Source organism: Diospyros lotus, chromosome 12, assembly GCF_014633365.1.
Source record: "Diospyros lotus cultivar Yz01 chromosome 12, ASM1463336v1, whole genome shotgun sequence".
Taxonomy (NCBI): Eukaryota; Viridiplantae; Streptophyta; class Magnoliopsida; order Ericales; family Ebenaceae; genus Diospyros; species Diospyros lotus.
In genome coordinates this window covers 19,299,379-19,312,131 of record NC_068349.1, presented here as the reverse complement: position 1 = coordinate 19,312,131, position 12,753 = coordinate 19,299,379, and the positions used below count along the sequence as shown (strand labels likewise).

The window sequence follows — 12,753 nt, the reverse complement described above, 5'->3', positions numbered from 1 at the left end:
TTACATTAAATTTCGTTAGTCACGTCAGATTCAGTTAGCATTTTTCGTTTGTAATAGTTGATGGAGTTATAAAGAGTGATTGATGGTTGACGTTGAGTAAAGTTTAATAAATAGTTGATTATAATTTAAAGTTTAATGAATAAATAATAATAATTTTAAAATTTAATGAGTATTTATTAATTTTATTCAAATAACTAATAGGCAGATTTGACCGCTTAGCCAAACACCCCATAATAATTTCTATTTGGGTGGATTCGATCACGATATTTATGACACTTTTACTTCTTTTCTCGCGAACCAAGCAGACGGCAACTAGGGTTAGGGTTTCAATTTTCTGGGTTTCTGATACAGGAATCTGGCGAGATGTACAACGGAATTGGCTTGCAGACCCCTAGGGGTTCAGGAACGAACGGCTACATACAGAGCAACAAATTCTTTGTAAAGCCGAAGACCGGGAAAGTGGTGGTGGACAACGCCGGCAAGGGCTTCGAGGCCGGTCAGGGCACCGCCGGCGTCACCAAGAAGGCCAACAAGGAAATCCTGGAGCACGACCGCAAGAGGCAGATCGAGCTCAAGCTTGTGGTCCTTGAAGACAAACTGATCGATCAGGGCTACACCGATGCTGAGATCGCTGAGAAGCTCGCTGAGGCTAGAAGGAATCTGGAAGCCGCCGAGAACGCTGCTGAAGGCCCCGGCCCCATATCGGTTTCTGAGAAAAAGTGAATTCCTAATCCCTTCTCTTGTCTTGATTATGTCTTTGAGCTTCGTATAATCCGAGATTTAGGATTTGATGCTTTTACTATTTTTTGGTCTAGACTTTTCAAAACTTTTTTTTAGGTGTTCGGGAAAGTTGGATTGTCCAAATTTGTTCTAAGTGTGTTCGTGAGATTTGAACTATCCAAGTTTTGTGTCTAAGGGCGTTCTTGAAATTTCGTCGAGCGAACCTATATATATATATATATATATATTTTCTTGCAATCTGACCATCTTTTTGTTGTTTTCCTTCCTAGAGTGTGGGTGACGGCCATTGCTGTTTACCTTTTTGTGTTTTTTGTTGGATGGAAATTTTTTCTATAACGTGCAAGTAAGCTGGTGATAGTCACCAAATTGATTGTAGTGGATTGTAATTTTTTTCTCCTGTGTGGTTGATTTAGTTTATTGATTTGATTGCACCAGATTGCAATTCTTTTCTCCAGTATGCTTGGTCGAGTTTATGCATTATTTATTTTTGCATCATAAACCAATTTTTTTTGGAAAGGAACCCCTTCTTCCCAGATGTATTAACCTTGCCTAGTAAAAACTCTAGCATATTGGTGGTGTTGAGGTTTATGATTGCTTCTGAACCATAATAAGGACAACTGTAAGCACAAATTGCCCTATAACTGTATTTGCAATTGGGATATATTTACTGCCCTTTTATCTCTTTGCATTCATAATGGACAAATTGATTAGACATGCTAGATTCTATATATGGACAAACACTTTTGAATCTAGAAGTTTTAAGCTAAACGTATTGAAAACTGAACATTTGGAGTGTAAGTGTATGGTAAAACTCATAGATCAAGTCATTCTGAGAAAAGATTAGTTTAGATATCTTGGATCAATCATCCAAAATAATGGAAAGATTAATGAGGATGTAGATTGAATTAAGGCACGGTGATTAAAATGGAAAAATACATTTGATATTTTATGTATTAGTACGATTTTGTTAAGGAAAATTTTTATAAGATGACTATAAAATCAACTTTGTTATATGACACAAAATATTGGGTGATATAAAAGTACGAAACGTGTGTAGAATATGAACATAATTTAGACGAAGATGTTACAATGGTGTTATGACCATACAAGGAAAAATAAATTAAAAATGAGATTATTTGTAATAAGGTTGGAGTGATCCTACTAACAATATGATGCATATGATTGTGATATAATTAAGATGAAAAAACCAATAGAGACTCTTGTGAGTAGAGTGGATGAAATGGAATAAGTATTTAGCAGAAGAGGTAAAGGAAGACCCAACAAATTTGGTGGAGACTCTTAGGTATGATATGAGTTATAGATTATAGAGAGAAATATTTGGCAAGTTAGAATTTATGTAGCTAGTCCTACTAGTGGATTGAAGCTGATATATTGTTTTATATGTGGTGTTGTAGTGGACCAGAGAGCCAACTAAGAATGCTTTTTGTGTGAATATTGGCTCTGAATTTTATTCTTACTACAATCGATTTTGCTTAAATAGGTTGTAAATTTGTTAAGTTATGATACTTGCATGAGAAAGATGAGGAATTGGTGGTGAATTGTTAGTTAAATGTGATGGTGTTCTCTTTGGGTCAATTATTCCAAAGTGATGGGCCAACTGTCCAAGAGAGGCTTGGCCCAATTTGGGATAAAAAAAAGAATTGAGTTAGGTTAACTCTTAATGATCTCGGAGCCTATCTATACGCGTAAAGCTAGGTCTAAGTTAACTCATGTTAATTGATTTTAAACCAAAAGGATTAGGGAAAATTGAACTCCATGTCGAGTCCCTAAGGCTTGTTTGACTTAATGGAGACCCAAGGTACTAAATAAGTTTACTTCAATAGTGCATTTGGATGGAATAGAATTAGCCTTGTTTGAGAGAGACTTTAATAATGGAATAAATGGAAATAGATGGAGGAACTTTCCATGCATTTCTATTTGAAGCTTCATCTTTTGCCTTCCCCGAATTGGGGGAAATGTGTGGAAAACTTATTTTTTGTTTTAACAACATTGACCTTAATGGTCATTTGTTGCTTAATATCTTGGCATTCCATCCATTTACGTCGCTTTCCCAAACAAGGAGAAATCTTTTCCATCACTTTCCATCCTATAATTATCCCAAACGAGGAGGCAGTATTTTACATTTCTATTGCACTTATTTTCATTCCATTCCATTATTAAATCTCTCCAAATAAAGCCCAAATTAAATATCCTTTGACTCCTACTGAGATAAGATTTGCAGCCCAAATCAGGAGAAACCTTACATTAACTTTTTGAGGGTAAATTTGAAAATGAATTAGTTTAGGATCTATTGGGATTGTTGTGGGGATGGTGAGGATCATATGATGTGTGGTATAAGATCAAGACAATTAACGAGGAAATTGTTTTTTGATGACTTTCTATCACATCCTGTTCACATGCACAGTGAATTTTAGTGGTTTGGTATGTTTTCTACATGGACTTGATGCATTTTAAGAAATGTATATGCTTTTTAGGTTATAGAATGGGCTACACAAGCAAACTGTGTTCTTTAATTTGTGTACATCACAAGATAATTACTACTTTCTATTTCTTACATTATAAGTATTAATTATATGTTGTTATATCTACATAATGAAAGACATTTGAATCCAATATCATAATATATGTTCTAGAGTGCTCCATCATTAGTAACTGAATGTTTTGGATTTTAAAATTCTAGGATTTGACATATAAAAAAAAGGTAATGATTAGTAAAATTCTAGCAAAAATGATTAGTAAGTATTCACCCCCTCCCCTCCCTCCCCTTTGTCACGACCCCAGGGTTATAGAAGTAATTGTTTCATGCATGTATTTTTCCTTGGTTTGTACCTCAGGCTGCTATAGTATTGTACTGTCATGTACTAAGGGTAATTAGAAGGGCAATAATGTAATTAGTTATATTAGTTTGTTAGAAGATATTTGGGTGTTTGTTAGGAGCACATGGGTGCTGTTAGAAATTAGTTAGGGAGCTAGCTAAGACCTATAAAAAGGCCCATTGTAAGAAGAGAGGGTATGCGGAAATTAATATTGAATCTCTGATTTCCTCTCTACATTTCTCTCTATTACTCTCTCCCTTTCTACTGATTTCTTCCCCCCATTTCTGCCCCATTTCTCCCTCCTACAATTCTGATTCATTCCCCAATTCCTCTTCTAACCCATCACGAACCCTAGGTTCGTGACATGTACCTTCAGTTTGTTACTAACTGAGGATATAACTGCCTATATATAGGCTAAAGTAGGAGAGAATAGGCATTGATGAATGAATTGAATTCTGAATTTTCCCTCTCAAATTCTCTCTCCCTTTCTATTTCCTCTGAATTCCCCTTCCTTTCTTTGGATTTCTCCCTCCCTTCCTGCTCTCTCTCCCTTGATTACTTCTAAATTCCCTTACAAATCCTAGGCTAAACCTAGGTGCATCCTTTCCCTTAAAAAGAAAAAAATTCATTAGATTTGGACTTGCTTTCAAGTTATTTTCTTTGAGGGCATTCTCTTCCTACCACTCCAAGAATTGGTCACATTTTTCAAATGTTCAGCAAGAAGACTTTAGCTGAAATATAAATGTCCTTGATATTCATAGTTATCACAACTGATTAGAGTGGCTGGTTCATTGATTTTTACCAATTTTGCATGTTTCTACCAAAGCTGTTATGAAAATTTGGAATTTTAAATGTTAAACATTCAGAAGCTTCTTGAACAAAACTACAAAGTTTAAACCTCAAAACACTGAAGCCAAGGGAATTTAAACTTAGGCATCTTGTGTGGAGAAATGCATGGGCATTACTACTCCAAGCCTCATTTTGTGGATATTTAGTGCCAGTAATTGTTTATTGTGGAATTAACCTCATGAAAGAGTCATCCATAATTTTACAATGTCAGTTGAACCAATAAGGGGTTAACTGGAAGCTCCGGTTCCCATCTTATAACTGCATCAGAATGTTCTTTTAAATAGATCATGATTTTAAGCTACTTGAAATCAATATTGTTTAAGTACTTGTTGCAGATGCAAGGTGCTTTCAATTTTGCTTTACTATAGGCATGTATCTTTCTTCTTTTTCTTTTTGGGCTCGTGGGCATGAATGTCTTCTCCCCCCCCCCCCCCCCCCCCCCCCAACAATTTTATGATTATAATCACTTTAACCAATTTAATTTTCTTAATCTTCATTTACATTTGGGTGTAAATTTAAAAAGTCAAAGAAGCAAAGTTGGTTGTATTTTTTTTGTGCCAAGACAGATCAGAAAAGCAAACAAAATTGGCCAGCTGCCTGAGGTTGCAAATTTAGTGGTAGCTATGCAATATGTATGCGAATTTACCATTCCAATCTTCCATTAAGCTTGCTTAATCTTCAATTATATGCGCATGTAAATGCCAACAAATCCAATAGTTGGTTAGACTGCTGAATGCCAAGACTGATAAGAAAGCGATTTGCTTCTGCTTGGGCATTGAGCATTTGTTTGTAGATTGTAAACCTACTTGCCTATGCTTTGCAATACAGGGTTAGATGGGAAAATGTGCCATATTCTTTGAGGACTACAAGGAGGCACACATTTTTCTGTGGAGATTTACTTAAACATGTGATCATCCATGCATCCATGGTTCTTTTTGTTGCCTAATGGTATTTATAATTTCACTGCTGTAGTTTGTGTTTTCAGGCTGCATGAAGGGATTATTCGAGGGAAGGACATATTTCTTCTGCTTGAAATGACATGGAATAGCTCATCATTTTCTTATCCTTCTCTTTCCTACTACTGTTCTTTTAGGGAAATAACTGTTTATCATGTCTGTGAGACAATGCATCCAACTTATTTCTTCTTGTTCCATCCTTTGAAGCTTGAATTAATGAGAAACACCCTCTTCCTTCATGAGTTTGCTTTAATTTGGTGCACTTGTTAGCTAGATGTGTGTTTTTTTTTAATTATCAATGGATGATGGATGTATTGCTTGGTTTTTTCAGGGTTTCAGATACACAGACACACCAGATTGCTGCTCGGAAGGAGAAACAGATGGAAACATTAAGAGCTGCTCTTGGGATAGTCGCTTCTGAGGCCCCCACACAAAAAAGGGATGATTTGGATTCAACCAGTGGAGAGAGCAATGGTGATGATGAACTGGTAGACAACCAAAAAGGTCTTAACAATGATAGCAAGCTGTACAAAAAAGACAGTGATGATGAAAAAGAAAACTTGACAAGGGATGTAAAATTTAGGAAGAATGAAGATGGAAGGGGTGGGGTTGATGAGTTTGGAAACCACAAGAACCAGGATGACAAGAAGTGGCATGATTCTGAAAGTGATTCTGAAAAGGATGTAAAACGGACAAGGAAGAATAATCAGAAGACTAATCAAGGGAGTGATTCTGACCGTGATCTGGATGTTGATGGTAGGAACAAAAGTAAAAAATCATCACAAAAGGACAAGGACAGTCAAAGATTTGACACTGATGATTCTGAGTCAGATGATGAAAAGTATGAGAAAGCTCGAAAGAAGCATGACAAGAAAAATAGAAGATATGACACTGATGATTCTGAATCTGATGATGAGGGTTATGAGAAAACCCAAAAGAGGCATGACAAGAAAACTAGAAGGCATGGCAGTGATACTTCTGAATCTGATGATGAGGATTATGAGAAAACCCAGAAGAGGCGTGACAAGAAAAATAGAAGACATGACAGTGATTATTCTGCATCTGATGATGAGAAATATGAGAAGACTTGCTCAAGGCATGACAAGAAACATAGAAGAGACAGTGGTTATTTGAGTTCTGATGATGATAAATACCAGAAAGCTCGTCGGAGGCATGACTCAGATGACGATGATTCTGGTTTTGATGAAAGCTCCAAGCTTAAGACTCTGAAGGGAAAGCATCATTTGGAAATGAACAGGCGAGATGATTCTGAGTCTAAATCTGATATGTATAGCAATGATAGAAATAAAAGAAAGCAAGTGGAGAGGAAACGGAATCCAGAGAGTGGCAGTCACAGACTGGAGAAAAAGAGTTACCGTTTGGAGGAGCACAAGAAAATTGACGGGAGACATGAGAAAGGTAACAGAAGGTATAATGTGGAAAGTGACTCGGAGACTGAGAGAGGAAGAAAATACAGGAATATAGAGAAGAGTACAAGGCGGCGACATGACTCTGATGGTGATGACTATCATGCCCAGTATAAGAAGATAGAAAAAAGCCAGAGAAGAAGGCAGCATGATACCGAAGAAGATGAGAATGATGACGGTAAGAGTGATTCTGGCATTGAATCAAATGAATATAAGCATGGGAAAAGAGATAATATCAAGTCCTATGGGAGGAAGAAAAGTAGCCATGGAGGTGATTTAAGTAGTGGTGAGGCACTAGGTGGATTTGGATCTAACCTAGATGAAAAAGCTTTTAGATCTAATGTTGGTAGGGATGAAGATGGCAAAAAGCAGAAAAGTACACCTGGAAAGGTTGATGATGGCTTGGACACATTCAGGAAATTAGAGGAGCTTTCCCGCTCAAAAGGTGATACAGTGGATAGCCATGGAAGTCGAGAAATGACGAGGGCAAAGAGGAAGGCGGATGACAGAAATGTGGATGAGAAGCCAGAGGCAAAGTCTAGAAGTCGGACTGTAGGGAAAGAGGTAGATCACAGTAGGGAACAACAGAAGGATCCTGAAACAGATAGTAGATCATACAGACTTAAGGATGACCAGAAGAGGGATGATTATTCAAGATCAAATAGATCTGCGAGGGGACATGAGAATGACAACACTGAACGAGCGGGCAGAACTCATGGCAGGGATGAACTATATCGTCACAGCAGGAGAAGTGATCGGGATTATGAAGAGCAACGAGGTGGCAAGAGATATTATAGCAGGGATGAGGATGAGAGCAGGGGAAAGAAACACAAGAGAGATGAAGAGGATATATATAGGAGGGACATGAAAGATGAGGAACAATATCAGCATGGTAGTAAAAGACAAGGAAGAGATGAGGAAGAAGTACGTGGAAGTAGGAGAGATGAGAGTAGGCACGCAGAATCCTCAAAGAGAGTAAAATATGAAGATTCTGGGTCAGGTGACAGGAGAAGGTACGACATTGACAAGCAGGATGATAGACGCGCCAGGCCACGAGACTGAAGTTGCTTGTTATCTTAGAGACAGGCTTATGGATGGTAAGGATCTGTTTATCTCCTACATTTATTGAGTGCATGTGTCTTTTTGAGCTGCAGAAGTATATACGAATATAGAACTGATTTTACCAAATATTTTGGATTAGTGGGCATGCCCTTGGTTGGATGAAGATAAGCATGCTCCCATCTTAAATTCTCTTTTCCCTTGCCAATGCTTCTCCTATTAAGAATAATGAATGTGCAAGCTCACCTATTCATTCTCATTGAGGTGGTAAGCATATCCTGGAGCATAAAGTGATAGCTGCTATGCAATTTCTTTCCATGATAAACCCCCAATTTTGTGATTGAAGTAAATATCATGTCTCACATCCTGATGGAGTCTGTAAGTGCCTTTCAGCTGTATTTACTTACTGCCAACAACATTCACTTGCTCTCTTTTCAGCTATATTTCTTTTATTATTTATCGCCATTATAATTATTATTTTCAAGCAAAACGAAGAACCCCCTGTTACATTGGTTCCAGTCACTTTTGTGATTATTTTGAACATTGATTTGTTTTTATAACTGGGGTAGAGCTCTAAAATGTTTGCTTGTGGTTGTGTGCAGTGAGCACCTCTGTTGCTTGAGCACATTAAAGATGGAATCAATGATTTGGGAGAGATGGAGATGGTCGCTTTTGTTTACTCTGCCAATATATATATATATGTATCCTCATGATGCTTTGCTCTGCTTCTTTGTATGAATGAAAGAATATAAAAACACAAGACTAGTACTAGCCTCTTTTGTGTTGCAAAACTTGTTCTGGGCTTTCCTCAGTCCTTAATTTCACGAGTTCTATCTAATATTTTCCAATCCGAAGCAAAAAAAAAAATTATGATTTCATGTATGGTGGGTATTATTATTATTATTATTGTGATGTCATTTCATGTGATGTGAAAGTAGTAAGCATTTGTTAGTGGGTGGGGTATAAAAATAATGACTCCATTGAAATTTTTATGTGTTAGATATTCTATTTGAAAATATTAAATATAATTAAATTGGCACCGCCTCCCCTTTCTTCTTTCTTCTTCTTTTGCAATTGGGATGTATCCTTCAGAAATCTATCCGACTCTTTGATAACCCAACAACCAACCAACCAACCAACGATATATGTATGTACGGACACACTAATTCGGCATAATAAGCACAGGTTCAGGCTGGGGTTGGGGAATTGAAATTATTCAAAACTACTCAAATAATATGGAATATGCATTCCATTTAGGATTAATTAATTTGTAAAAATAATTTATTCTTTTTATTTCATTGATAAATACAGTATTATTATTATTTTTTTTACCTCTTGCTTATTTTCTGACGGAATTGCATTTTTCCAAAATATTATTTTATTAGAATTATAATAATTTCTCTAACGTTTTTTTTAAGTCTAAAAATTAATATATATAAAAGAAAAAAGAAAAAATGATAATGGGGTCAGTGGTCAAATCTGGAAGGCGGAGACTGATGGGTAATTGAAATTCCCATCACAATAATCAGTCCATCATCTCTGCCTTTTTAGTTTTCGAGCATCAAAATATCTGCCTTTTTAGTTTTCGAGCATCAAAACAAACACAAACACAAACACATCCATCCATGGAGGAGGAGAAGTGCTGATGATGGAGGAGTCGGCGTGCAACGGCGGCCACCAGCTCCCAGTTCCGTCAGAGCAAGAGCAGCAGCATCAGCTTCCTCTTGGAGCGGGGGGAGCAACGTCGTCTCCGAATGCGAATTTCATTGGAGGAAAGCATCGGATGGCAGCGGCAGTGGCCCACCTTCATCAACAAATCCAAATCGTTCAGGTCTCTCTCTCTCTCTCTCTCTCCCCCCAAATCCTACATTCAATTAGATATAGCAGCTGCTGAAATTAAGTTAACTTGGAAATTTCTCCTTTTGTTTTTCTAATTCCTAGAATTAGATATTCATGGCTTCTGGATACATATATCGTATATGTGCCCCTGGCTGGCAAAAAATAAAAATCACAGAATTTGCAGAGGCTCAAATCTATTTCAGATGCCCTTGAACCCCCTTGTTGGAACCCACCTTCCATTTGTAGTTAACACGGGCAACGTCTCAAGCCTTTTTATCCCTGGGTGGGTCAGCTACACCAATTTCATTTCTACATATATATGGCCTTTTTATCTTTTGTAATGCAAAGTCTTTATAACTTACATTTTCATTCAGTTTTTCTTGATTTTCTCTACCTTTTTATGCTAAATAATTGTTCCATTTCATCTACTCTACAGCTTAGCTTCCATTAACGGGAACAAACCATCTTAAATCACTTTACATTCTTCTTCTGTTTTCTTGTCGAGTCTTCTTCTGAGTATGTAATGTTGCACACAGAAGATATCATCATGTGCAGGGCCCCAAATAAAAGTACCTATCAAAACTAAAGAAGTTATCAGGTTGTCTCTTAACATTCTGAATGGTCAAGAGATCATGATGAAAATTAGAATTACAGTTTCCAGATGTTTTATCTTCGTGTTTACTTGAGGATGAAAGTTCTGATGCAGGAAGAGCTGCAGGAGCTCGAGACGTTAGGCGAATCATCTCTTGTTTGCAAAGAGTAAGTTAATAATCTTTTTTTTTTTTTTTTTTGATCTCCAATGTAAGCTGCATATCCCACTTAAACCCTCTTTTTATCTCTCTGCAGCGTTGTTTCAACAGTTGAGTCTATTCCAGATGCTCTGCTTCCTGTGTAAGAATTATCTTCATTTTTTTTTTTTTAATGTTATTTGTTTCAAGGAAGTAGTTCATATCTGCTAATGCTATGTTTGGAAGGACAATGTTTCCATACGCATTAAAAAATGCACGTGCCTAATGAGTACATTCTAATTTTTCTTCTTTTCCTTTTTTCGTTTAATTTCTGCTGAAAAATTTTACTTCCAAGTATAGCAATTGAATAATTTTCTTTTAGCCAAAAAGGCAAAAACTATATCACCAAACTGTATCGGCCATTTCTTTGTTTGTTGGAAATTAGGGTTTCAATTAAGGAGTAATTTCTTTGCTAAAAACTATATCCCAAACTATAATTCTTTGTTTTGTTACAATTTTCTTCTTCTTGGTGTTCATACAGGACAAAGGGTCCGGCCAGTGTCAGCTGGGACTGGTGGTTCCAGGGAGCCCATGTCTCACGCGGTGGCGGCCGGAAACGGTGGATATGAAGTGGCCATGAAGCTAGCCAATAATGGCAGGAGCTGGTTACAAATGCTTCTGTTGGATTAACCCTCTTTTTATGGCCAGAATTGGTTATATATTTGGACATGAGATTTGTTTGTATGCTCGTGTGCATTGCATAACATTAGTTACTCAAATGAACACTATAAATGTAGAGAATAAATATGCCAACTGCTTGGAAAGAGAGACTACTTTGAAATCAATTGCATATCCTCCCAATTTCACCTTACAATTCTCTAACTAGTCATCCATCTGTACCTCTCTTTACCTTGTGTTTCTCATCTTCAATATGGGTGTTTAATAATTAATGTTTTTCTCTATCAAATAACGTTTATACTCAAAAAGGAAAAATCCCAATCAGATTTATGGGATCAAATTTCTTGCTTTCCAGCTAGACTTGATGGCTGCTCTACAGTTCTGATCATACAATTTCACCAAGAAAGACTGTACTTTCCCAATTGTGAATAAAACAACCATTTTGGTGAACTTGCTGCAAGACCACACCAAAACTGAGTTGGTAAAAAGAAAAAAGGAGCCTCATTAGATGCTCAACTGAAATGTGTCCTGGGCCAAAAGGGCATTAATGATACCAAAGCTTCTAGAAGTTGCACCTGTGGATGTTTCTTGGGCAATGGACAGCTACCAGAAAGACGAGCATAAGCACATTCATTTGTTTGGTCATTTCATCATTCATTCCATTAGGCAATTGCTGCAATCAACTCTTTGGGATAGCTTTTACAGAATTTGGTTCAGCAATTACACGAGAATACTAAGTTCAATGTGAAGAAAATTGCAATAGTTGTATATCAAGTTACATGGCATAAATAAATGATTTGCTAGAAGAGAACCACTAGTTAGTGCATTGCAGCTGATGCTACATACATCATTTTACAGTATTACTTGTTAAGTTCTTTTACACCCAGAAATTGGGTTTAAGCGTTACATGGAATAGCAGTATAGAACAGGGTGACTGATGTCGGTACCAAAATATTGGTCCACCAATGAGTATTGCGAGGTGCAGCAGCAGAACTTCAAACAGGCAATTGAAGCGAGTTCACAGAAAACTCGAATAAGATTTAAGGGTTGCTGTTTGATAATGCGATACAGAAGTCATCTCCTTCTTGAGGCCCTAGAAAACATTTCTTGGATATTCTGAGACTCCACTCTTGCTTTTTTAGTTTGCCTTCCACTCCCGGTTGTTTTCTTACAGCTATTTTCCTGATGAAAGAAATGAGAATGGTTAGTGTGAGACAATGAACCAGATAGCACCTTCAAGCATCTGATGACAGAGGGCTTTTTCTGGGGATCCCTTAAACATGACATAGGAGATGTGGGATTAAGGCTTGTGATTTTTCTCTCTGTTGTCTTCCCTTTTTCCTTATTTCTTCTTGCTCCTTTTTCCTTCATCTGAGAAATCCAGATGTAGGAGATATAGGTTCACCTGAATCATTCACTACTAAACCTAGATCCAGGTTTTTTGACTGATTTAGTGGCTATTTGATGATTACTTTTTGTGATACACAATGAACTTTTAAAAAGGAACCAAGTTATTTAACAAAAAAAAGGGACCAAGTTCAAGTGTGAAAGTTAATAGGTTTGCCTGAATCATTAACTTTTTTTTCTTTGAACTTCAACTTTTAAAAGGGACCAAATAAAAGTGCCTGGTTTGGTAATG

The 12,753-nt window shown here is 36.9% G+C and overlaps 3 protein-coding genes across 9 annotated transcripts in view; 2 read left to right on the top strand and 1 right to left on the bottom strand.

The window, feature by feature from the left end:
* The first annotated feature begins 251 nt into the window (after positions 1-251).
* Positions 252-8,747, top strand: LOC127786642 (uncharacterized). Of its 4 annotated transcripts, XR_008020022.1 has the most exons (4): positions 252-719; positions 5,715-7,907; positions 8,134-8,247; positions 8,472-8,747. XR_008020022.1 is itself a non-coding variant. In XM_052314172.1 (3 exons), the coding sequence occupies exons 1-2, from the start codon at positions 364-366 to the stop codon at positions 7,870-7,872; spliced, it is 2,514 nt and encodes an 837-aa protein (XP_052170132.1). In that variant the 5' UTR covers positions 252-363; the 3' UTR covers positions 7,873-7,907; positions 8,134-8,465. The 4 variants fall into 4 exon arrangements, 2 of the variants coding, with proteins under 2 accessions (XP_052170132.1, XP_052170131.1); XR_008020021.1 differs by having other exon boundaries at positions 5,715-8,247; XM_052314172.1 differs by lacking the exon at positions 8,472-8,747 and having other exon boundaries at positions 8,134-8,465.
* Positions 8,748-9,395: 648 nt separating this feature from the next.
* Positions 9,396-11,310, top strand: LOC127786645 (guanine nucleotide-binding protein subunit gamma 1-like). Its single transcript, XM_052314180.1, has 4 exons — positions 9,396-9,700; positions 10,415-10,467; positions 10,555-10,599; positions 10,978-11,310. The coding sequence occupies exons 1-4, from the start codon at positions 9,515-9,517 to the stop codon at positions 11,063-11,065; spliced, it is 372 nt and encodes a 123-aa protein (XP_052170140.1). The 5' UTR covers positions 9,396-9,514; the 3' UTR covers positions 11,066-11,310.
* A 425-nt stretch (positions 11,311-11,735) lies between these two features.
* Positions 11,736-12,753, bottom strand: part of LOC127786643 (uncharacterized) — a 109,918-nt gene continuing 108,900 nt past the window's right edge. For all 4 annotated transcript variants that reach the window (XM_052314174.1, XM_052314173.1, XM_052314176.1 and 1 more), the window contains one exon: positions 11,736-12,296. In XM_052314174.1, the coding sequence (XP_052170134.1) occupies positions 12,189-12,296 (108 nt within the window). In that variant the 3' untranslated portion in view covers positions 11,736-12,188. The remainder of the gene's footprint in view (positions 12,297-12,753) is intronic.

Coding starts and splice junctions, on each gene's coding strand:
- LOC127786645 (XM_052314180.1), top strand. CDS start 9,515: ATGATGGAGGAGTCGGCGTGCAACGGCGGCCACCAGCTCCCAGTTCCG. Junction 9,701..10,414: donor AACAAATCCAAATCGTTCAG/GTCTCTCTCTCT, acceptor GTTCTGATGCAG/GAAGAGCTGCAGGAGCTCGA. Junction 10,600..10,977: donor CCAGATGCTCTGCTTCCTGT/GTAAGAATTATC, acceptor GTGTTCATACAG/GACAAAGGGTCCGGCCAGTG.
- LOC127786642 (XM_052314171.1), top strand. CDS start 364: ATGTACAACGGAATTGGCTTGCAGACCCCTAGGGGTTCAGGAACGAAC. Junction 720..5,714: donor ATATCGGTTTCTGAGAAAAA/GTGAATTCCTAA, acceptor TGGTTTTTTCAG/GGTTTCAGATACACAGACAC.